The sequence below is a fragment of the Pongo abelii genome, chromosome 1, assembly GCF_028885655.2.
Source record: "Pongo abelii isolate AG06213 chromosome 1, NHGRI_mPonAbe1-v2.0_pri, whole genome shotgun sequence".
NCBI classification, from domain to species: Eukaryota; Metazoa; Chordata; class Mammalia; order Primates; family Hominidae; genus Pongo; species Pongo abelii.
The window spans coordinates 38,676,402-38,702,539 of NC_071985.2; the positions used below are offsets into that span (position 1 = coordinate 38,676,402).

Below are 26,138 nucleotides of genomic sequence, written 5' to 3' on the forward strand. Positions count from 1 at the left end.
ATAGGGTTGCTGTGAGGATTTAATGACATATAATCTCTCTTAAAATACTTGGCATAGCGCTTGGCATAAAGAAGGCACTCAATACATGTTTGCTATTTTGTATTAAGACATTTGGACTCTGTTCTCTAGTAAGAGAGAATTTGGAGGGTTTTAAGCAAGAAAGAGGTCCAAATGGATTAACATGTGCTGTAAGAAAAACACAGGCAGAGAGTGCATTGTACTTGGGACTTTCCTTAATGCAATATGGGCCTCAGGGAAAGACAGTTACAGCTGAGTTCCACCGGCTACTTCTGTGAGTCTTCAACCTCAGGAAGGCTCTTGGGCCTTCTTACAGTGTACCACTTACTTTGATAGCAATTTTCTATGCAACTGGGAATCAGTTCTCTTTTGTGGAACATTTCACTGACCTATTGACTTTCAAATTTGGGTTGATTTCTTTTCACTCAGATAACTCTTCACATGTATGACCACTTACAAAGCCATTTCACTCTCCTGAAGTAATTGGCTGCCTGGTACCCATTTTTACATTAGCATAGTTTCTGAGGTGGCCCAAAGTTACCATGGACATAGTCAGCAGGACTAGAGCTGATCCAGGAGCAGCTCACACAGAGAGGAGTCACTGGTGGCCAAGAGATCATTGTGTAATACAGAGGGTAAAATTCAGTTCATCAATAATGTATTGAGAGTTTACTCTGTGTCAGGCATTGAGGAACAGCAGAAACGAAAAGCTATCCTCCCACCCCGATCCTAGAGTGGCTTGTTTTCCCTTCTGGTAGGGGGAATAAGGCATGTTTGCACATAACTACATTTCAGGTATTGTGTGACGTGTTGAGACAGAAGTGAAAGCAAAGTACTTTGGGAGCCCAGAGGAGAACCTTGGAGAGACTGACAAGGGCTTGATGGCATTTGAGCTGGGTCTTGAAAGAGGGATCAGGTTCTGGCACAGAGAAATGGGCAGATGAGAGTTTTTATGTGGAGGGAACAGCATATGAACATTGGGTACAGATGAGGTGTGAAAAGCATGCAGAATCAGCAGCATAATTTTGTGAAACCCAGTGCAAAATAAAAATGTGGGTCCTCTTGCTTGAAAAATGTTAGGAATTTCAAGACAGCAACAGTGGAGCCTTCAACCAAACGTAGGACCTTCTAACGGTAGGGGCCCATGTGACTGCCCAGGTCACACACCCATGAAGCCAATTCTGAATGCAGGAAAGGGGATACCTCAGGGTTATCTGAAGCATAGCTTGTGTAAAGGCAAGTAGTTGCAGACAAGTTTGCAAAGGCAGGTTGGAACTGTATGTTTGGGCACCATGCTTATAGGAGGATAGACTTGATGCTAAGTTTAGTGAGGGAACTTCTGAAGTTTGGAGCTGGGTATGACCAAAACAGTGTTTTGGGAAGATGGCTACTGAAATAGAGGCAGGATTAAAGGTGGTTTGGGAGGAACTGAAGAGAGGGCAAGGGCTTGGGAAGCTATTGAACTGTGGATTATTGAGAGAGAATGGTTCTGAATTCAAAAGGAGCAGCAAGAATGGAATAGAGAAAATGGAATCCAGAGACATCAGGAGTAGTTTTAAGTTAATTGAACTGAGAAGGGTGAGGAAAGGGATAGGCAGAAATGATGTCAAGATGTTTAGCCTGAGTGACAGGACTGATAAAAAATGTTGAAGGACAGTTGGTAAGTGAGGGAGTTGGGCATTCAATCTGTGTGCTCTTTGACTGACCAGTTGGCTAACTGTCCACAGTGATTTCGTTACCCTGCCAGGATTTAACCCAGGCAATAAGAGTTAAATGGTGGAAATAATTGAGTAGGTATAAATTCTTTAGCAAAAGCCAGTCCCTGTACTCTCATTATATTTAATGAAGCTCTGAAAATGGTTTCATGGGCAAATCTAAGTGTCTTAGCCTGGCATAAGACTTCCCGCCTGGTCCCTGCCTGCCTCTGCATCCTCATCTCTCACTACTCTCCATCCATATCCCACTTCCCAGGGCTCGGAATTAGTTGCTTTTGCTTGAGAGTCTGCCTTCTCCACTTCCCTGCCATACCCCTTATTCCCATTTACTTTTCAAAATTTTTCTCTGGGCCCACTGCATGCCCTGCCCATCCCCATCACCCCAGTCTAGACTGGGTACCCCTTCACAGCACCCTGACCGTACCACATCTCTTTGTCTATTCACCTGGGACGAGGTCCTATTGGACATTGCATCTGAGAGCTAGTGCCACTCCCCACCCAGGGGAGAGGCTTGCATATGTTTGTGAAATAGATGAAGAGATAGAGCTGGGCACAGTGGCTCATACCTGTAGCCCCAGCAACTCAGGAGGCTGAGGTGGGTGGGAGGATTACTTGAGCCATGGAATTCGAAGCTGCAATGAGCTATGATCATGCCACCACACTCCAGCCTGGGTGACAGAGTAAGACCCCATCTCTTTAAATAAATAAATAAATAAATAAATAGCTGGAGTTAATCTTTTGGACCAAGTGATTGTCCAAAAGCCTACTACATTTCAAATTAAATAGTTGTATGCTTCAATTTCCAAAAAGGGCATATGATCTGCAATTTTTTAGCTGGAGTGTACTGCTGCTGATTAAATAGCCAGTTGTGAAATCCACCCCACTCCTCCACATTCCTTCTAGTTTACCCCTAAGTTTCACTCCTCCTGGCTCTCCTGTGTGGCAAGTATGTGCTCACCCACTACAGATGTTGCTGCATGGACCGCCAAGATGATCGTGGCCAAACTGCAGTTTATAGGTGATACATGGTGAGGTCTAGAAATGAAAAAACTTTATTATTCTGACACCATACCCCCTGTTGTTCTAACCAGGGAGGATAAGGGGCATCCCAAGTGAGGGATAGGGTGGGAATGGTCTACATGAGTGGATTCTCTACAGAGAATTTTAAAATATTAATATACTAACTGAAAGTTGGTCTAATTTTTATTATTACTATTTGCTATGGACTGAATGGTGATATCAGTTCCATTATGTATCTCCCCCAATTCATATGTCGAAGCCCTAATCCCCAGTGTGATGGTATCGTAAGGTGGGGCCTTTGGTAGGCCACCAAGGTGATTGTAATCAAACATCAGTTTATAGGTAAAACAAAGTGAGGTTCAAAGCACTCTAGTGATTCACCTGAAATCTCACAGCTCCCAGATCATTTTTCATTACCCATTAGTATGATTTGAAAAACTTAAGATGATATGATTTAAGTGCTCTGCATTGGTTTCCTATTGCACTATAATAGATTAACATGAACTTGGTGGCTTAAAACAACACAAATTTATTCCCTTATAGTTCTGGAGGTCAAAAGTCTAAAATCAAAGTGTCAGCAGGGCTGTGCTCTTACTGGAGGCTTCAGGGGAAGAATCTGTCCCCTGGCCTTTCTCAGCATCTAGAGACCACCTATATTCCTTGGCTTCTGTCACCGTCCTCACATCATTCCAGCCTCTTGCTTCAGTCATCATATCTCCTACTTCTGCCTTTGACCTTTTTCCCCTCCCCATTGTAAAGACCTTTGTGATTACTTTTGATCCATCTGGATAATCCACAGTAATCTTCTCATCCCAAGATCCTTAATCAATCCGCAAAGTTCCTTTTTGTTTTGTTTTGTTTTGTTTTTTGAGACAGTCTCTCTCTGTCGCCCAGGCTGGAGTGTAGTGACATGATCTCAGCTCACTGCAACCTCTGCCTCCTGGGCTCAAGCAATTCTCCTGCTTCATGCTCTCGAGTAGCTGAGACTACAGGTGTGTGCCACCATGCCTGGCTAATTTTTGTATTTTTAGTAGAGACAGGGTTTCAGCATGTTGGCCAGGCTGGTCTTGAACTCCTGACCTCATGATCCACCCGCCTCAGCCTCCCAAAGTGCTGGGATTACAGGCATGACCCACCGCGCCCGGCCGCAAAGTTCCTTCTACCCTGTAAGGTAACATATTCATAGGTTCTAGGAATCAGGATGATTAACAGGATGTGGACATTTTTGGGTAGCCATTGTTTTCTGTCTACTGCATGCTCCTTAAAGCAATTATAAAATGTTTTCTCAAACTAGTTCTCAAGTTAATAAAATGCTGATGTTTAAGTTGAAACAGACACAACATTTCTGTATGAGTTATCTATTCCTCTGTGAAAACTACCTCAAAATGTAGAGGCTTAAAACAACAACAATAATTTATCTTTCTGGCTTCCATGGATGAAGAATTTGGGAGCAGCCCGGTTGCAGTCAGATATTGGCTATTGCTTCTGTCATCTGAAGGCACAATTTGGCTGGAGGAGCCACTTCCAAGATGGCTCCCTCACGTGATGTGCATCTCCTTGATGCTCGAGTGTCTTCATGGCATGACCACTGGCTTTGCCCAGAGCAAGCAATCCAGAAGAATGATTCAGAAGCCAAAATCCCTTTTTGTGAACTAGACTAGGATGATTATTTTTTCCTAAGCACTATTACAGTCTTGGTAGCTACACCAAGTCAACTGTTCTGTGGTGGTGCTGTGGTGAATGGAAAACCCAGAGAATTTCATCAACAGCAACACTATTAACAGAAGAGTAGAAGCCAATGATTTGTAATGGTTATTTTTTTGACAAGTTTATCATAGTGTACAAATACCCCATCAAACAGCTAAATACAAATTGAATGCTGGTTTTTTTTTTCCTAAACTTTTTTTCTAACTACTAGTCACTGCTTAGCTTAATTTTCATGTTTCTCTCTACTCTCAGGATAGCCATGATTGCCTTGGAGCCCCCGTAATTCAGGGCAGGAAGCTGGTCTGAGGTGTCATGGCAGACACTCAAAGCTTGGCTGTTCAGAGCCCTTGTCTTGCTTCCCTCCTCCTGACAGTTGGCCAGTCTTCCTAAGCCATCTCTCTTCCTGAAGAATAATGACCTTTCTGAGTTCTAGGCTTAAAATCACCTTTTTCTCTACACATTTTTCCTTTATCCTTCCTCTTTCAAATAAGAAAAAGGGAAAAATAAAGACTGTCATATTTTCCTAGACTCTGCAAAATCTGACTCTAGCCTATGATTATTTCCTCTCATCTAGGAAAAAGTTGCTGTATCAACTTAGTTACTAATTTCTTCAATTAACTCTTCCTCCTATTTTTTTTTTTTAAATCATTAGTACTCAGTTAGCATTAAGCACATCTTTGGCTAAGCCTATTGTTTTATAATCTGTTTTATAAAGACATTACACTCTTTTCCTTAAACATATTAAAATACTTTAACTTAACAAGACTTTTAAAAAATAAGGCACCCAGTGGTTACTTGCAAACTAAATTAGAGGCTCACAGATGTGGATGAGGTAATGGTGCCTGTAAAAGTTATGAGAAGTTTTAAAAAATCTACTTGCTCACCCACTTCTCACCACACTGCTGGCTATAGGCAAACCTGAGAAAACATAATTTTTAGACAGCTTTTCTGGTGATTCTAATATTCCCCTGGTTGAGAACAATAGTCATTGTCGTTCTAGGTAGGTAGGGCCCATCTGGGTGTTGTTGGTTACCACATATGAGCTACATTTATGGATAGAGTGGGGAAGTCTTATGTGTTGGTTCTGGGAAGCTTTTGGAAGAATTATGTTTTGAGCTATATCTTGAATAGTAATAACATAGCAAAAAAACTGACATGTGTTGAACACATACTACATGGGGCACTTTATATATATCATCAAATTTGATCCTCACCAAAATCTTACTATAAGGCAGATGGTATTATCTCCTTTTTACAGATGAGGAAAACTGAACTCACACTAAGTGTTTTGCTCCAAGTCACACAGCAAGTAAGTAGCAGAGCCGGGATAGTCAGTGTGACTGCAAAGCTCTGATTACTATGATGCAGTAGATTTGGTAGAAGGCAAACAGCAGAGATTCATGATGTGGGTAATGGCAAGAGAATTATTTCCTACCTGATTAAAATCTTTATGAATGAGAAATATGTAGGCTTATAAGACATCTTTAAAGTCAGTTATGGACATCACTATTTGGGTGGAAATTGTCTTTCTAGCACCAAGAAGATGAGAAAAGCCAAGTTTTTATCATCATGAATAAACCCTGTATAATATCATCCATTTCAAGTTTTCTAAATACATAATCATATATTAGAGCTCAAAGGGAGTTTAGGCCCCCTTTGAGCCCCAAGGAGTCCTGCTTCTTGTCTGACTTCGTCATTTGACAAGTTTGTTTACTCAAGGAAAAGCAGCAGAGCATAGAGCAGCAGTTCTCAAATCAGGACAAATTTGCCTTCTAAGAAATGCATGGCCATCAATGTCTGGAGACACCTTCATTTCACAACTGGGATGTGCTGCTAGCATCTAGTAGATAGAGGCCAGGGATGTCCCTAAACATGCTGCAATGCACAAGACAGTGTCCCACACCAAGTAATTGGCCACAAATGTCAATGCTGCTGAGGCTGAGAAGCACTGGTGCGAAGGTTCAGGGCATAGATTTTGTATCCAAACTTCCTGGGTTTGAATCTAGCTCTATGTATGCTTACTAACTTGGCCAAGTTACTTAAACTCTCTGTGTCCCATGTGCAAATGAGACTAATGATAGTCCCTATCTCATAGGCCTGCTAAGAGATTTAAATGAGTCAGTATACGTAAGCATTGGGACAGTATCTAGCACACAGTTGACATGTGTGTTTATTGTTTAGAGAGGCATTTGATGCAATGGTTGACTAGTTTCAAAGCCAACCTGCCTGGGTGTTTTCTTCCATCTGTTACTGGCTGGGTGACTTTGGGGAAGTCACTTAAACATTTTTGACTAGATTCTTTATCAGTGAAATGGATATCATGAATCTACCATTAAGATAAATTATGTATGCAAAGTAGAACAATGACTCATACATGATAAGAGCTATATAAGCATCAGTTGTTATTATTATTCATTTATTCATTGATTAAACAAATATTTGGGCCTTCTATGCCCAAAGAGTGAAAGTCACTTGTCACTTGTCCTCAGCAAGAGAGTCAGGATTAGGACCACTGACTTATACAAGATGAATAGTTTTGTCAGATATGATAGGCTCACAACTCTCTACTTCTTGGCATCCTGTGTGGTAGAAGATTGGGGGATCTATTATTTTGGAGGCAATGTGGAGAAGAGGCACTATAACTTACAGTGTCACTTAGCAGCTAAAGGATTCTAATTCTGCCTTTGATAAACCAAGAGACTCATGGTTATTCAGTATGGAAAATCAACAAATGCTAGAGGTAGAGATTAGAGTTGGCAAAAATTAGCAAGGTGATTTTAATTTATTTCTATTATTGAAAGAAGTATTTCTTTAAAAGCCACTGTCTGTCCAATTATTATGATGTTTCAATGTAGTTCGCCATGGTGATAGTAGTGGCTTCTGAAAAGTTTTTCACTTTTATTTTTGTTTTGAGATTTAGAAGAAAAACAAACGTTGAGTTTTGTGAGAGTTTCTAACTTAAAAGTAGATGTAACTACTATTGGAAAATGAGCCTAGTTAAGATGAACATGCTTGTTTAAATGACTTTTAAAATTATGTGTTATTTTAAATGGCTTTGTTAATTAGATTCCATTTGATGACTCATATTGGAGAAAAATAAACTTAGAGCTCTCATTAGGAAGTAAAGCAAGACCTGGGTTTGCAAACCTGCAAACCAGTCTACCTTTAGCCATGTGTGTTGTAACTAAATGGTTGTCTCTTTGCAATCAAGAACTCAGCGAGCTCAAAATAAGTAAAAGTAGCAAATTATCTGAAGACCTTTTCAACCTGTTTCTGACCTTCTTGATTCATTTGCAGAAGTAATTGCCTATGGAAATTGCTGTGCTTTTATCTGTGGTGCTATTAAAACACTGGTTGAAATGAGGTGGCACAGACTGCATTGTTAATGGGTTACCGTGGAGCAGGAGCTGTTGTTTTATTCGACAGATGAGAAGTAGCTGAAAATAACCTTCTGTCTCCCCTGTAAGAACTGTGCTTGTTAAATGACATTCACCAACACAGCCAAGTTTGAATGTGGTGTAGGAATTCATGCTATTCTTAGCAGGTTATTAAATGAGAAATTTTAGGCTTTTCTTGTTATAAAATAGGGAATGTATCTATGTTTTATATTCTCTGTTTCGGGGAGCTACTTTCTGTGCCTATGGCAATGGCTGATGAGTTGAAGAGAAATGAGGGGGATAGTGCTGGTGTAACCGAAATGCAGGTTAATCGCTCGCCGCTTGCAGAGTCTGATCAACAAGAGTGAGATCTGGTAAAAAGAAAGTGACTTATTTCCAAAGCTGGCTTAGAGGAAGAAGCACAGATGTCCTGCCTTTAAATATACCACTTTGCTTTTGGAACAGAAATCAGACACTTTTAAAAGGCAGGGGAGGAAGTGAGCAAGGGTGTGGGATCTGTGTGTTACCTCCGGTGCCTTACCTACTGGGTGGTTTAGCTGGTGACTGCTGGCACCTTCGTGGGCAGGACTAGGCCAAAAGCACCCCAGGTGGGATGGAGTTTCATATCTTGAGGCAGTCTCCTGGTAGGGGGAGTTCATAGAAATCAGCTGCTATCTCAAGGCAACCTCCTGGTGGCCTGGTGGGTGAAAGTTCCGTAGTGGACATGGTTCAGTCTGTAAATTGACTGTTAACTCTTGAGGAGTTAGGTGAACTAGCCCTGTAGAGAGTATCTGGTGGAGTGGGGCGGTGGTGATAAAAGGGTATTTTTGCATTTGTAAAGGGCTAAGTAAGAAGTGGGGAAAGAGAAAAAAATAATTAAACCATCTCTTAGAAAAATGGGGCTACTCGGTTCCACTGGCAGGAAATTCAGAGCTGAGTGTAGTTATTTCCATCAAGGTGTTGCTAATCTGTGGGATGGTTCTGTCATTCTCACCTGGCTTCATGGCCATTGTCCTGTCCAGTAGAGTAAGGTTAACTACCTTCAGAGTCTCCTTATGCATTCTCAATATGGCCCAGTGTCTTTTTTTGTTCATCTGGCTATCCTCCCTGCTTGAGGGAGGGCATTATTCCAAAACCTTATTAGGGAAGTACTGAGTATTTATTGGTATAGCATAAACCAGTGTTTCTCAAACTTTAGCATGTCTCAGAACCACCTGGAGAATTTGAAAAGAACAAATTTCTCGGTCTCACCCCCAGAGATTCTGATCCAGTAGGTCTGGGGTAGGCCTGAGAATCTGCATTTCTACCAAATGCCCAGATGTTGTGATGCTGCTGTTCCAGCATCACACTCTGAGAAGCCCTTGGATCACTGAAACAGAGCAAACTCACCTCTTTGAGACAGTCTCTTCAGTAGCTTGTCAACAGCATTAACAAATTGAATGCACCCACTGAATGCAGAGGAAGATGCCTCTGAAGTGACTCCACCAAAATTTCCACACTCCAGAAAGTCTTCTATTTAAGGAAAAGCACAGGCCAACTTACCACAGTAGGAGTATAATCATTCAAAGCCAAGAGCTGAAGAAACCAGAATCCAGAGATGATTGATGGAAAAATATGAACACTGGGTGATTCAGGAAAGAAAACTAAGATTTACTGCGAATCTGTTCCATCCAGCATTGTGTTTGACATTTGTCATGTTAATTCATTGAATATTTCCAGCCACCCTAAGAAGTGAGGATTATCTTTCCCCTTTCATAAATGAGAAAACTGAGGCTTTCATGACTTGACTTAGTGGCAGGGCCATGAATTCCATTCCAGTGCTGCTTTCTCATCAGAACCTGAGTTATTTTTACTATACCATGCTGCTTCCCAGAACAGCACATGACATATGTGAGTATTTAATGTTTGTTGAATGAAGACATCTGATGATAAAGTTAGTGAGGTAACATTTCCAGGAAATAATTAACTTTAGAGAAAATTCTTTAGTCTTTAATTATGCTGCTGTTAATTATTATTATTACTTATTGAGCATGTATTATGTGCAAGGTACTGTGATAAGCATTTTATATATTATCCCACTTATTAAAAAAATAAGGTAATTATTTATTATATACAAAGAAATTTAAAGAAAGTAAATGATTATCCTGAAGTGGGTAGTGGAGCCAGTACTCCAAATTGCAGCTCTTGTCTCCAAAGCATAGACTCAGCATTCTCCTGTGCATCCTCCTCCTATGCTGGATTGATCTGCTAGCATGGCAATGAGTAGATACTTTTTTTTCTTCCCATTGTTACTACTTGTATTGGTCCACTTTCATGCTGCCAATAAAGACATACGTGAGACTGGGTAATTTATGAAAAAAAGTGGTTTAATGCACTCACAGTTCCGTGTGGCTGGGGAGGCCTCACAATCATGGTGGAAGGCAAAAGGCACGTCTTACATGGTGGCAGACAAGAGAGAAAACTTGTATGGGGAAACTCCCATTTATAAAACCATCGGATCTCATGAGACTTATTCACTATCACAAGAACAACGTGGGAAAGACCCACTCCCATCATTCAGTTACCCCCACCGGGTCCCTCCCACAATACGTGGGAATTATGGTAGCTACAATTCAAGATGAGATTTGGGTGAGGACACAGCCAAACCATATCACTACCCATTTCTGCCCAGGCAGTGAGTTTCTTGGCTATGGCTTTTAAGTTACAGGAAGTAATTTAAAAGTTAGTTGCCAGTTACCATGCCAATATAAACACTATCCTCACACTTACTCCATCAATATCACATTAGAAGAAGCAAAAGCAATAACAACAGTGAAGACCAAAAACTACATTAACAAAATTAGATGTGTTGCTCTTACATGGGCTGGATGAAATTGAATAAGGATTAAGTCTGGTTCTCAGGTCTTATTCCCTACCCTCTCACACTCTCCCCTTGTCTACACTTATTCTTCAGCCCCTCCTCATCCATGAATAGCTTCATTCAAAATCACAAATATGTAGTCAGTATTTCAGCTAATACGTCAAAGTTCTTAGTGTTTATGGATTTTAGAGATTCCTTTGAAGGCCTCTGTGCATGATGAGCTTAGTTTAAAACATCTCTCTTTTGGACCCCAATATTGTTTGGCAATGATAAATTTTGAGTCTGTGCAATTAAAAGGCAGCAGTCTTTTAATTCAATTCAGGTTAGTATTCTAGGTTACTGTCTTCATGACATGCTGTCCAATGTGTGTCAACTGTCATGACAGTTGACTCTAGGATGATTAACTGAAAGAGTAAATAACATCAGGAGTTTCTATGTACCAGCTCAGTATTCTGGATATTTCACACAGTATCTCATTTAATTCTGCCAACAACCCAGGGGGAAGTGAGCAGACATTTCTCTTTTTATTAGATTGACAGAAACAGAAGGAAAATAAGTAAAGTTATTTGCCTCTGACCACACAGTTCTAAGCAGCAGAGCTGGAATTTGAACCCAGAAGAGTATAACTCTGAAGATCCCATCTTTCCTTCCTTATCAAGAGAAATGTTGTGGGTGCAGAAGTCACCTATAGGGATTTGCTTGGCTTCCCTTAACATAGAAAGCAGAAAATTTAACTTGTGAGTTCCTTCTCTGCCTTTTTAGACTCTATTTGCTCTACCTCATTATTGACTTGGAAGTGAGAGAGTGTCTCTGGACCACTTTGAGTGCTCAGTGCCAATGATGTATGTGTTAATGACACTCCCTCCTGCACCCTGCATAGCCAACAGCACAGCTACCTGACTTAATGAGCAGTTCATCCTAATCAAATGACTAATGGGGAATTAAGAATGATAAGACTGGAGATTTCATTTTAAGAGAAATTCATATAAGAGTTCTTTTCTTTTTTGGCAAAAAAAGGGAACATATTAAGTCTCCTTAAAATAAGCAGTGGTAAGGTGTAATCTTAATGGATATTGAATTTCAGGCACTATCTAGCTTAAAAGCAGAGATTGGAAAGGGCTTCTGCTTTCTCAGTTTTTCCTGTTGGCATCTATGAAACATCAGGGTGGCAGGATAGTAAGAGTAGTAGAGTTGAAGCGAGGGGAGATAGAAAAAAAACAGAGACAGAGGGAGAGTGTTAAAGTCTATATTTAGAAAATATATAGTGGCTCTTAATAGGTAAGTCACTTTTTCTTTTCAATTACCCTATCCTTATTCCAGAAAAAGTGATCAATGAATAATCCAATCAGCCTTGGCTGTGAAGAGCAAGTCAAAACCAACATTTATGTTCATACAGCTTGACAACATATTCTAAATTAAAAGAAGGAGTTGCAATAGAAGTTAGAGAATCATCGTACCACTCTTCTCAAAGTTCTTAGCAGTAAAAGTATCACCTGGGATCTTGTTGGAAATATATGTTCTCTAGGGCCCACTCATAACCTACCAAATCTACTTTGGAGGTGAGGCCCCAGAATGGGTTTAAAGGCTCTCCACATGATTCTGATACACACTGAAGTTTGAAAATGGATGATTTAGTGGATACAGTGTGTGGCTGGAGTCAGACAGATCCTGGGATCTGGCCTTGCTGCATATTGCATTATTTCTTTGATCTTGGACCTCAGTTTCCTTACCTGCTAAATAGTGACAATATCTACCTTGAGGTGGTGGTGTTATTTATCATTACTATTTTGCTCTGAGCGCTTGACTTTGCAGGTTTGGAAACCATTTTTCACTTTCATATGGGGCACATTGGGCCAAAGCCAGTAATTCCTGAAGGCTTTGCAAGCCATTGATATTGCTTTTGCTGTAATGGCTGGCTGAATGCATATATTTATATCTGATTACCCCTGAAACCCCACAAAAGCAACAGCAAAGGGGAGTCCTTTTTACGAGCATAAATCCATAAAGACAAAAAGAATGAGAGGAGAGACAACAGTAACACAAATTTGAAAGCTGGGAAGCAATGAATGACTCGGTAGACCCCATAAAGCTGAACCCTAATGTGACAGAAGGGAAATCTGAAAACTAATTTTATTTGCAACAGAGTTCCCAAAAAATTTTCCCCAGAACCCCCACTCAACTATTAGTGACAATAAGTACCTCTACAAGTGGGGGTGAAGGTGGAGCTAAGGAAAAGGGGGCTGGTTAAAAATTTGCTTAGCAAGTATTTAGGCCCACAGATGTCTTTCTCATTCTGTGCAGTTGGGTCATTGCACCTCCTGACATTCATGAAACCTGGTTTATTCTTTAGAGGTAGTCTCTGGACTGGGGGACAACAGGCACAGTGAAACAGGGGTACTATATGAAAATAAGAATTAAGGGAAATTTGTACACTAAATATTGAAACCTTCAACCTTTCTCTCCCTCACTTAATTGCTGAATATTGCCAGCATTCTTGACAGCAAATTGAGTCTTCTCTGAGCAGTCCAAAAGGACAATCCTAAAGTTGGTAGCATCATGGATTCTTCAACACAAACTCTAGCCAGGTCAGTCTACAGTGAATTCTCACAGTTGACAATGTCTACTCATTCACTTAAAGCTTTTAATCAGTTTTCTAGGGCCCTACTCTTAAATATGAGTGGATATCTAAGGATTACCGTATATTTCTAAGAAGAAAGGCAGACAAACATGCATATAAATAAATGAGGAAACAAAGACTAAGCAAAGAGAAGTAAACTTAAAAATAGACTTATCATTGATATCCTTTGAGAAAATAGGAGAAGATATTACATCTAAGAAAAAACAGAATGCAATTAAAAAGGAACATTCAGACAATGAAAAAAATCTCATGGAAATTAAAAGTATAGTATCAGATGAAAATTCAATAAAAGAACAGAAGCTGAAGAAATTTCTCATAAAATGATAGAAATAGGAAGAGAGAAAAATAAGAAAATTAGATTAATCTAGGAGTCCAACATCTGCATCACAGGAGGCCAGGGAAAAGAAAATATAGAAATGGAGGGGAAGAAATTATCAAAGAAATAATCCAGGAAAATTTTCTTGAAATGAAGGGCATACATTTCCAGATTGAAAGCGTTTAGCACAATGGATGAAAATGGAACCATAGCAAAAAGGTGCATTATTACGAATTTTCAGAACCTTGTAGAAAGAGTTTCTAGAGAGGAAAAAAAACAGGTTATAATATGAAGGACACGGGATCCTACTGGTTCTGACTTCTCAATAGCAAGATAAGGCTGGAGAAATGCTTCCAAAATTCAGACAGAAATGATTTCCACTTTAGAATTCTATACCAAGCTAAGCTATTAATTGAATACAAGAGTAGACATGTTAGGTCTCAAAAAACGTGTTCCCATATATCCTTTTTTTCAGAAAGCTATTAGAAGATGTCTCATAAAAAAGAGAGAAAGGGGTAAACCAAGAAAGAGGAAGACAGGAGGTGCAGGAATAAGGGGCTCTAAGCTAAATAAGTGAAGAAACTTCCTAGGTTGCTGATGAAGAGTGAGAACTAGAAATAAAATTCTAAGCCCCTTCACTGACTGAACAGACCTCCTCTTGGCCAAGGGGACTTCAGAGAAGCCTTGGAAGCTGAGTTCCTGGCCATAATAGGATGAGAGGTTAAACATGCCTTGTTATAACCCCTATCTCACTAAACACCCTTAGTCTTTCTTCCCTAAGACTAAACAGAAACCAGCCCATTTGAAAGACTCCACCACTGATAATCACTGATGCTGCTCCTCCTTTTTGTGATTTTCACAAAACAGCTGAACTGGATTCCTTCCTGATAAGAGACCACTCACTACAGAGTGGTTCTGGCTAGTCTATGGAGGATGCACAGTGAGGGTTTTCATGTACTCTGCTTTAAAAACTCCATCCTTGGTTCATGCTAATGCTGCCATTTTTTGAACATGGGTCCCGTGGAGAGGCATGAAACTCAGTTGTTCACATGCATGTTTCTCTTTTTATGAATAATCATGGTCCCTCCTATAGCTTATTTAATATATATATTTGGCCACCCCATTCAACATACATCTTTGTCTTATTCTTCTCCTTCTTGAAGTGTCTGCTTCTGGCTTCTGGCTGGAGGCTATGCTTCCCAGCCTGTCAGAATGCAAGCTGCAATCCTTTATGAGAAATAAAGCTCTCCTTTCCAAATTTATGAACCTTGTCATTTTCAGTTCACAGGAAAGATTCACACAACTGGCAATGGCACAGTTCAGAAGCTTCCAGGAAAAATTTAAGAAAATGAAATTGATAAAGATATGTGTTTTTGCTACACCCTCCCTCCCTCTCCCACTCCCTCCACCAAATTCCATACAGCTATTTCTAATTAAGGGCTGGAGAATACTATCTTTTTTTTCTTTCTTTCTTTCTGGGTAGGAATCACTGTGATATAGTATAAACTCTAAACCACTGAAATATGAAAGAAACCCCTTCTTCTCCAAATCAGCATTTTGCCTTGAGGTTGGGGGAGGCCTCCTTCCTTTCTGAAAATAGAAGGACCCAAAGAATCCACATTTGGAGCCATCCATAACACCTTGTGCACTGGGAGGTTCATTCTTTTTTAGTTTCCTGACAGTGGTGTTACAATCTCCCTCCATTCCTCTCTACATCACACTCATGTATCTATTCAGGTGACAACTGGACTTACATGTCTTCTCTCCCAGTTAGGTTTTTAGTATTTAAGGTGTAATGCTTTATATATAAGATACCAATATAAATTAAATGTTACATGCATGAAAAACACGTAATCCCCCTTCATATAAAATTAGGGGCTGGGCATGGTAGCTCACACCTGTAATTCCAGCACTTTGGGAGGCCGAGGTGGGAGGACTGCTTGAGGCCAGGAGTTCGAGACCAGCCTGGGCAACATTGTGAGAACATGTCGCTATTTTATTAAAAAAAGAAAAAGGAAAAAAAATTAAGGAAGGGGCATTGAGAGAAGAATTATCCACCTTTAATGAATAATGTTTCATAATAGTAATTGTAATTGAGCAAGGGCCTCCTGAGGACCCTTAACATTCTAGAATGCCTCAGAAGCAACCTAGAACAAGAGCAGCCCTGAGCTGTAAAGGATGGTTGTGCATCCCTGCTTGATGTCTGACCTGCTGCCTGGTTCTCTCAGATCATGGACAAGAGACCTATTCTTACTATATGGATTTGGTGTAACTATTGTTTTAGGCTCAAGATTAAATTAATTTTCTGGGAGCCATCCTAAAAAGAGGCATATCTACTCTTTGCCTGTGACCTCTGGTTCATTGTGAATCAGAAAACTGAGCTAAAGCAGGACTGCCAACATAGGCTTGTTGAGTTAGAGTCAGACTCACTGGAAAAAGACAACTAGCCCATCTCCTGGGAGGATGGTTAGTTCTGACCACACTTCATGTCACTATTGGCAGGGAGGAGGCAGGACCTTCACTGCATTGTTATGAGGCTATCTATGAGCTTAGAAGAGCTGGTGTCTGCTTTTTGTCCGGCTCCTTTTGTTGAGTTTGACACCACTCCCTGGTACTTTTCCAGAGAACTCTTTGATCCTTGTTTATAACTCGCTTTTGGTGGATTTGTGTCCTCAGTCCTTTCCTTATCTCTAGATCCATGCATTTCTCTCTTATTTTTTGCCTCCCATAGTATGTCAGCTAACCCTGAATAAGATTACTTGGAAGAAATGATTGTGGTACATCCATACAATGGGATAGTATTCATCAACTAAAAGGAAGGAACTATTGAAACATGCAACAACTTGGAAGATTTTGATGAGTGAAAAAAGACAATCTCAAAAGGTCACATACTGTGTGATTCCATTTCTATAACATTATTATTATTATTATTTATTTATTTATCTTTCTGAGACAGAGTCTCGCTTTGTCACCCACCCAGGCTGGAGTGCAGTGGCACAATCTTGGCTCATGCAACATGCACCTCCCAGGTTCAAGTGAATCTCGTGCCTTAGCCTCCCAAGTTGCTGGGACTACAGGCATGTGCCACCATGCCTGGCTAATTTTTTTTTTGTTTTTTTAGTAGAGACAGGGCTTTGCCGTGTTGACCAGGCTGGTCTTAAACTCCTGGCCTCAAGTGATCTGCCCACCTTGGCCTCCCAAAGTGCTGGGATTACAGGCATGAGCCATGGTGCCTGGCTTTTATAACATTCTTAAAATGACATAATTATAATAAAGGAGAAAAAAGTTGTGATTGCTGAGGGAAGCGTGACCATAAAGGGGAACCACAAGGAGATCTCTGTGGTGATAGAAGAATTCTGTATTTTTGAATGTAGTGTTGGTTAGGTGAATCTACACATGTGATAAAATGACACAGAACTATACATATACTTTATAGCAATGTCAGTCTGTTCTTGATATTATGCTGTAGTCATGTAAGATGTAATTAATGGGGGTAACTGGGTGAAGGGTACACAGAAATTTTCTGTACCATCTTGGCAACTTCTTGTGAAATTTTTTTTTTTTTTTTTTTTTTTTGAGATGGAGTCTTCCTCTGTCACCCAGGCTGGAGTGCAGTGGTGTGATCTCGGCTCACTGCAACCTCTGCCTCCTGGGTTCAAGCAATTCTCCTGCCTCAGCCTCCCAAATAGCTGAGACTACAGGTGTGCACCACCATGCCCGGCTAATTTATAGATATATATATAGATAGATTATATGTATATATATATATTTTTTTTTTTAGTAGAGATGGGGTTTCATCATATTGGCCAGGCTGGTCTCGAACTCCTGACCTCAGGTGATCTGCCTGCCTCAGTCTCCCAAAGCTTCTTGTAAATTTCTAATTATTTCAAGTAAAATGTTTGCTTTTCTTATTTAAAAAGAGACATGAATTATTATTAAACAATACATGCAGTAACATGGATGAATCCCAAAATATGCTGAATCAAATAAACCAAAGAAGAGTACAAAAGAAAAAAAATAAGTACAATGAGCTACATCAAAGCTAAAACCTTTTGTGCTGTAAATGATACCACCAAAAATGATACCACAACACATGTGATATGAGAAAGTATTTTCAAATCATTTATCTGAGAAGGGACTTGTATCCAGATTATATAAAAGGTTCTTAGAACTCAACAATAAAAAACAAAATTGAAAAATGGGCAAAGATTTGATTTCTCCAAAAAAGATATATAAATGACCAATAAGCACATGAAAAGAAGCTTAACATCATTAGCTGTATGGAAATGCAAATCAAAACCACAATGAGATGGCAAGTCATACTCACTAGAAAGGTGATAATTGAAAAAGACACAATAACAAATGTTAATGAGGATATTGAGACACTGGAACTCTCATATACTGCTGGCAGGAATGTAAAGTGGTGCAGTTACTTTGGAAATCAATTCTGCAATTTCTCCAACATGTTAAACATAGTAACCGTATGACCCAGCAATTTCACTCCTAGGTATATACACAAAAGAATTGAAAATATGTTCACATAAAAATTTGCACATGAATGTTTATAATAGCCAAAAAGCAGAAACAACCCAAATGCCCATGAATTGATGAATGGATAAGTGAAATGTGGAATATCCACACAATAGAGTAGTGTTCAAATTAAAAAGGAATGAAGTACTGATACACGCTACAACATGGGATGAAGCTGGAAAACATTATGTTAAGTGAAAAGCTAGTCATGGCAGACCGCATATTATATGATTTTAACTTATATGGAAATCAATAGAGATAGAAAGTAGGTTAGCAGTTGCCTAGGGCAAGGGGATTGGGAGGAAATGGAGAATGATTGTTAATGGGTATAGGGTTTATTTTGGGAGGAATATATTCTAAACTTAGATTGCGGTGATGGTTGCACAACTCTGTAAATATACTGAAGACCATTGAATTTTGTACTTTAAATGGATACATTTTATGGTGTATGAATTATATCTTAATAAAGATGTTAAAAAGAGTACATACTGTATGATTCCATGCATATAAAATTCTAGAAAATGAAGGTTAATCCGTGGTGCCAGAAGAGAGATCAGTGGTTTTTTGGGGATGGCAGGTGGAAAGCAGGTGGGGATGGGAGGGAGAGATTACGAACAGGCATGACAAAACTTTTGGTGGTGATGGATATGTTCACTATTTTGATTGTGGTGATGATTTTATTGGTGTATATATGTCAAAATATAGCAAATTATATACTTTAAGCATGTGCAGTTTATTATATATCAATAATAACTCATCTTTTAAAAAGCCAGAGCAAAAAGGTGTGAAATTTGACAAGTATTTATTAAGTACTGGTATAGTGTTAGATCCTAGGGATACAATGGCAAGGAGAAGATGGGTTCAGCCTTCAAGCAACTCACACTGTCAGGGAACAGGCAAAGAAAGATGCACATGATTGCAAAATGGTATAATATGAGTTCTATAGAAATATGCCTGGCAAATCATGGTCACACTCGTGGTGACAGATGGAGGGCAGAAGGTGTATAGGAAGACTTCCTGGAAGCAGTGGCTCTGGAGCTCCGCATTGAGCAATGGAAGTTAGAGGTAGAAAGCTGGGTTTTGTAATAACATAATGGTCCTTCTTCCTAATGCAAATGTAGGGGGAGCTGTAGTAGCACGTAGTACATACTTGTTATGTCTCAAAGGGGACTTGATTTTATTCTTACCATATTAAAGCTATGTTTTTCCCCAGGAGCCACATCACAGTGAAGCAGATTGTTGCACTAACAATAAGTGCAAAACAAGGATATAACATCCTTCACTGCCCTCTGCAGACTTGCTATTATTTATTTATTTGTGATTATTTATTCAAGGTCTGTCATTCCTGCTCCGTTTTTTGCTCTGTAAGGACCAGGTCTGACTGTTTATTCACCATCCTGTCCTTGGCAGGTAGCATAGTGCTTGGCACGTAGCAGAGCTTGATGAAGCTCATTCACTGATGGGTTTGGATTTTGACTGGTGTGGAGCACATAGGCACACATTTGACTAGTGACCTCAGGCATGGCTCAAACTTTTGACAGAAAGTATAAAATTAAGCAGTACAACTCACCCCACCCCCGAAACCCACTGCCTAGCCCCCACTGCTGTGTCTTAGTTCTGGCCCCGGCCATGCCGGCTCCCATGCACCCTAGCCCTGTCTCCTACACATTTCTCCTAGTAGCTTGGTGTTAAGAGGCTCTTTCTTTGCATCCATGCCCCAGAAGCTCCAGGTGTGAGGGTCTCCTGAGAATAGTCAGGGCAGTCTGCACTGGGGAGGGGCAGCTCTGGCCATTGGCTTACTCTGAGCAAGCTGAGCATTCTGGAACCCTGGCTCAGGGACCACTAACATGTTATTTCTTCTTTTGCTCCTCCTCCTCACCTCTAGCACTTCTCTATGCCACCATCTTCGGGAATGTGACGACCATTTTCCAACAGATGTATGCCAACACCAACAGATACCATGAGATGCTCAACAGTGTTCGGGACTTCCTGAAGCTCTACCAGGTGCCAAAAGGATTGAGTGAGCGAGTAATGGATTATATTGTGTCCACTTGGTCCATGTCCAGAGGCATCGACACAGAGAAGGTGAGGAGGATGAGGAGCTCAGGGAAACCATTTGTCTCTTGGTTTCCCTAGGAGGGTTGAGGCTTGCCTAGGACAGTGGATCTCAAACCTGGCTGTGCTCAGAATTCATTTGAGTACTTTGGGATTCCAGGTCGTACCTCCAGAGGTCTTGTTTGCTTCTAGATCAGCCTTACTCAAAGACCAACAATAAAAAATCATTAAGAAATTAAAAAAGCAGGTTGTATTTCCTGGAGAAGAGAGGAGCTGGAAGTCTAACTGTCCAGGGTAGAATTTCCCAAACTTGGATGATGATAAGAATCAGCGCCATGACTAGAGAAGGGAGATCAGTATTGTCAATTTTCTCTTTACCCAGACTTGAAGATAGCACAGCACTGTTAGTGATCTTGTCTTTATTCAAACTTTTGGTATTTTGTTCATCATGGATTTTTTTGCATTAACCTTAGCATTAAACCATGATTTCTCTTGATTACTGACTTTTTTAGCATTCCCTTAATTTGTGTGCCCAAGGCTGTTGCCTCACTCAGCTCACCCTCATCTTGACCCTGATAAGAATCCCATGATGTCAGGCCAGATGCAGCGGCTCACGCCTGTAATCCCAGCACTTTGGGAGGCCGAGGCGGGTGGATTACTTGAGGTCAGGAGTTTGAGACCAGCCTGGCAACATGGGGAAACCCCATCTCTACTAAAAATACAAAAAATTAGCTGGGTATGGTGGCATGCGCCTGTAGTTCCAACTACTCAGGAGGCTGAGGCAGGAGAATCGCTTGAATCCAGGAGGCAGAGGCTGCAGTGAGCCAAGATAACACCACTGCACTCTAGCCCGGGTGACAGAGTGAGACTGTCTCAAAGAAAGAATCCCATGATGTCATTACTAAAAAGAATCCCAGCCTCCATCCCAGATCTGTGGAATGAGAATTTGGGGGAGGTGAGGGAGCATTTTTAATAAGTGCCCTTAAAAACTATCCCAGCCTTCACCAGATCTATGGAATGAGAATTTAGGGGAAGTGAGGGAGCATTTTTTTTTAAGGAGTTACTCTTTTTTTTTTGTTTTAATTTAAGTTCTGGGGTACATGTGCAGAACGTGCAGGTTTGTTACACAGGTATACACGTGCCATGCCTTTTTAGCAAGTGCCCAGGCAACCCTATTCATCAGACAAGTCCAGGAAACAGTGATCAAGAGTTTGTGCCTGAATCATCAGTTGACTTGACCAGAACATCAATTAGGCATCTCTCTAGTTATTTGTTTTCCCACCCTGTAAAATGGAGAGGGTGATAAATTCCTATTGTTCTCTAAGAGTTGTATTATTCTAGATGCATTTCAATAGAGTAATGAAAATTTGGTGGTACTGGAAATAATAGAGAAAACATACAGTGGACTTCCTATTATTTACTTATGAATTTTCTTTGCATATTTTCTATAAAAAAGATTTAATCTCAGATCCATTGAGATTAAATCCATTCTCAATGAGATTCATTCTCTGCTTCTCAGTCTTTATCAAGTCTTTTTTCTCTCCAGTCTGTAAGTACTCAGGGCATACTGATTCTTTTGACTGTTAGAATGAGGAAAACAGAAAGATAACATGATTGCAAAAATACCTAATGACACGTTGCAAACCAAATTCAACTGGCTTTGGGATCAGCTACTTATGTTCCTAGTCTTCCTTCATTAGAATTGTCAGTTGAGAGTTGACAGTTTAAAAGGAAAAATTGAACTGAATTTAATCCTCAACTTGAACATTACTTTGGTTTTGCCGACTATTTTCTGTGATAACCATAACACCACTACTACAACCTCAGCTACCATTTCTTGAACATGCATTAAGAACAGATATTTGTTGTGCTTCTTCTACATGCCTGGTCTTGCACTAGTGTCTCATTTAGCCTCCACAGCAACCCTGTTATCCCTCTTGAAGGGGGTAAGCACAAGAGGCCTGATTCATTTTACTAACTGCCCCTGGTGGTCACAGTGTAAAGAATGGCAAAGCCAGGATTTGAACAGCATTTTGTCTGACTTCAAAGCTTGTGCTTTTCCTACTATTACTTAAAAAAATTTAAAACATGTACTAGAGAGAAGGAGGATGAGTCCAAACAGAGTCATTCTAATTTCTTGGATGGGCAGGGTATCGGCTGGAGCTGAACTTAGTCGCTGCTTTTGCCAACCACCTGCCCCAACTACGCCTGTTGTTTCTGCTGTGTTCTCTCAACAATGCCTGTAGGTTCTGTGGGTTCCTGGCAGCTGATGGAGCAGAAAGGAACTTTGATCTCTCTGCCCTAGGGCTCCTTTTCCCAGGCACCAGGATGCCTTTGTAAGTCTGGTTGTCTGGAAAGAAGCCCTTCCCCACCCTCACCGTAGGGCTGGCTGGGCGGCTGCCCATGGGAGACAGCACCGTCAGCATTTGCCCTCTCTTCCTCTCCCTGTAGATCTGTCCTGCAGATCTGCCCTCACTTTCCTGGAGGGCTTTGGGATTTGCCCCAGGTCCTGGTCCAGATGGAAGAGGGAATAGCCATGGACCCAGCTGTGACTACTCACTCTGGAGCCCAAAGTGAGCTGGCTGCTCCTCTGGGCAGGAGCTTGTGGCAGGCAACTGCTGGGGAGAGAACCAGTCCTGTCATCCTATACCTCTCCCCATCTGCCCCTCTCCTCCAATCTAGGTCAGAATGGTCAGTGATAACCAGGGAGCCAGGGCATGTGTGTGGTAGTGCTGGGATACCCCAGTTTTACCAGCTATTAGCTGGTGACTTTGAGCACATCACTTGTCCCTCTCCAAGCCTGTTTTTATGTCTGCAGCACATGGAAACATGAACTTTAAGACTAGGTGACCTCTAAAGCCCTTTTGGCTATGACCTTCTGGACTTCAAAGCCTCCCTGAAATTGCTGCTGCTGCTGTGATGACAATATCAAAAATGAGAGCTCACAGGCATTGAACACTTGTATGTGTCAGGCATTATGCCAAGACATTCCACACAATAGCTCATGGAATCCTCAGAAGAATTCTATATGCAATTTCAAAAAAATGAAGACATGGGGAGAGGAGCTAAGTATTGCTGCACATTCACGCATCTAGTGAGTGCTGAGACTGGGACTTGAATCCAGCTCTACCTGATCCTAATGCCTCTTCTCTTACTCAGGACTCCTGTCCTGTCTAGCTTGGAGGAGATTCCACATTGACATCTCCCTTTGGCCTTTGAGACCTTCATGGAAGAGCAAGGATGGTCTCTTCTCAAAACCTAGCAGTAGGAAAGGTGGCCGGGGTTGGGGGGAGGAGCAGGCTGTGGGATCTCAGAGTTGAGACCTCCCCACTCCACTCAGAGAGAGGAGTTCCAGACACCCCACCCACCTCAGTGTGGAGCCAATAGATGGGAAGAATGATGGAAATGACTGATGGCTGTGACAGTCTGCAATTTCTCCTCTCCAGGTTCCCTCACCTGCTCACACTGTACTCTCCATTGGCTCTGGGAACAGTGCCCATGAATAAAACATTGTCTCCATGCCAAGGCCTCATTCACTAGCAGCCTCTTCCAGGGGAAGAGTAAAGTCTAGCCCAGGGCAAATGACATATTTAAAGGTGAACTCACCTGGAGAATAAATCGTGGTTCCAGACTACTGGGCACAGTTTTGACATGGCATGCGAGTGCTCCTCATTACCTAGTGATCTGCTCGGAGAGCAGAGGACCTAAATTAAATCTGCATTTCTGCAGCAGTCTTGTTTTTAATGAGCCTTATGGAAGTAAGTCCTTAGCAAGTGCTCTGCCCAAGCACTGGCGTTCTGAATTTTCCTCTCTGCCTTGGTCTGTCCTGTGTCTGTACTCCCAGAGGGCGTGCTGACTTGATGGGCATCCTGCAACCCCAGATCAAGAATGCAGAGGCACACAGAGCAAGGGCATCTATGCTTACTGAATCCCCTACTGGGGCCAGGCTTTGTCCCAGGCTGTGTACTGGTAGATATAATTTCGTTTAATTCTCACAAGTCAGTGTTAACAGTCTGCATTTTATAGGAGAAACAAAAAGTGTCATCTGGAGGGGAAGGAGCTGGAATTTCAACTCTTTGACCCCTTTCCACTGCTGTACCTCCAAGGAGAGCACAGGGGCACCTGAGGGGGTGGGAATATAAGTGAAGCCATCAGTGGTGAGGTGAGCTTTGAGCTGGACTTTGAAGGAGGCTGAAAGTCTTCCAAATTTGGGGATGAGCAGCAGATATAGTGGCAAATGGCTTGTGCTAAGGCAGAGAAGCAGGGGTGGGAAAGTACCCAGAACTTCAAGGAAAACGTCATCACTGAACATGTTTGATTCTATGCCCCTAGCTTTGCTCATAAGCTAGGATGGGAGAATGGATTATTTTAGAAACACTTCTGATTTCTCTGGAAAAGTTTGCTTGAAGATGTCCATACTTAATGCTTGCCATGTAAGGGGCCATGCAATGTTTTATTGCAAACATTTAGTCCAGAGAAATATTTCTTCCTCTAGGAAAACCTGTAAATTTTTAATCTTTTCAGAAGATAAGATCTGCATAGCCTCCTACAGTTTTCCTTTTGCTTGAATTCCAAGATGCTGCTGAGATGTCGATAATAAAATTACAAGCCTTTTTTGGGGGGCAGCTGCCTAGTATAGGAATTGGTTGGGATCTAAACCAGGCTCTAATGTCAAGCTACCTAGTTTGAAACCCCAGCTGTGCCATATCCTGGCAATTTTTGGCAAGTTATTTATCTTCTTTGTGCCTCAGTTTTCTCATCTGTAAAATGATATAATAATAGCACTTATACGGTTTATGGGAGGATTAAATTAGCAAATGCACGTTAACAGTTTAAAATGTAAAATCACAACCCTGTTCAACTTTGCCTATCCTTCTTTCCTTTTTTTATTGTTTTCTTTAAGCACTTACCACTAAATTTTATTTATTTTGCATACTATTTGTCTCTTCCCATTAGATGGTAACTCATATGAGGGCGGGGAGTTTTGTCTTTTTTAAATTTTTTTTTTTTATTGCTTCATCCTCAGAGCCTAGGATGATGCCTGGCATACCATAATGTGTTTGATAAGTATTAAATGAATGAATGATTCTAAAGTGCTTAGCAATGCCTGCCACTCAGCAAGTGCTTAGTAAATGTTACTTTATATCTGTCTTTAAATAACACCCTATATTCAGTCCCTCAGTAGATCATGTCAGTTCTACATTAAAAATATTTTCTAAATTTAACTGCTTCCCCCTGGCTCTCCTGCCAGCATCCCAGTCACAGGTTCCCTCACCTCTCACCTGGACAGCTGCAGAAGGGACCTAACTAGATTCCTTGACTAGACTCTTGACACCCTATAGTCAGCACTCTCTAACATCACTCTGTAGCTTCAATGATGCTCAAAAATCCTCCAGTATTTCTCTATCATACTCGGAATAAAACCCAAGGCTTATTACACCTAAAAGTCTCTCGTACTTGGTGTTGTCTCTGATCCTCATCTCCTGCCCCTTTGCCCTCACTCCTTTTGGCTATTGCTCAGGTTCTTTTAGGGCCTTTGTGTTTACTATCTTGCTGGAATGTTCTTCTTTCACATGGCTCACTCTGGCACTTATGCAGGAGTCAGCTTAAATGTCACCTTCCCAGCCGGTTGCGGTGCCTCACGCCTGTAATCCCAGCACTTTGGGAGGCCGAGGCGGGCGGATCACGAGGTCAGGAGATCGAGACCATCCTGGCTAACACGATGAAACCCCGTCTCTACTAAAAATACAAAAAGTAGCCGGGTGTGGTGGCGGGCACCTTTAGTCCCAGCTACTCGGGAGGCTGAGGCAGGAGAATGGCGTGAACCTGGGAGGCGGAGCTTGCAGTGAGCCGAGATCATGCCACTGCACTCCAGCCTGGGAGACAGAGCAAGACTCTGTCT

General features: G+C 41.1%; 1 protein-coding gene across 2 annotated transcripts in view; it reads left to right on the top strand.

Annotated features, from left to right (window-relative positions):
- Window positions 1-26,138, top strand: part of KCNH1 (potassium voltage-gated channel subfamily H member 1) — a 471,857-nt gene that overhangs the window by 326,457 nt on the left and 119,262 nt on the right. For both annotated transcript variants that reach the window (XM_024239363.3, XM_024239369.3), the window contains exon 8: window positions 20,067-20,266. In XM_024239363.3, coding sequence (XP_024095131.1) covers window positions 20,067-20,266 — 200 coding nt within the window. The remainder of the gene's footprint in view (window positions 1-20,066; window positions 20,267-26,138) is intronic.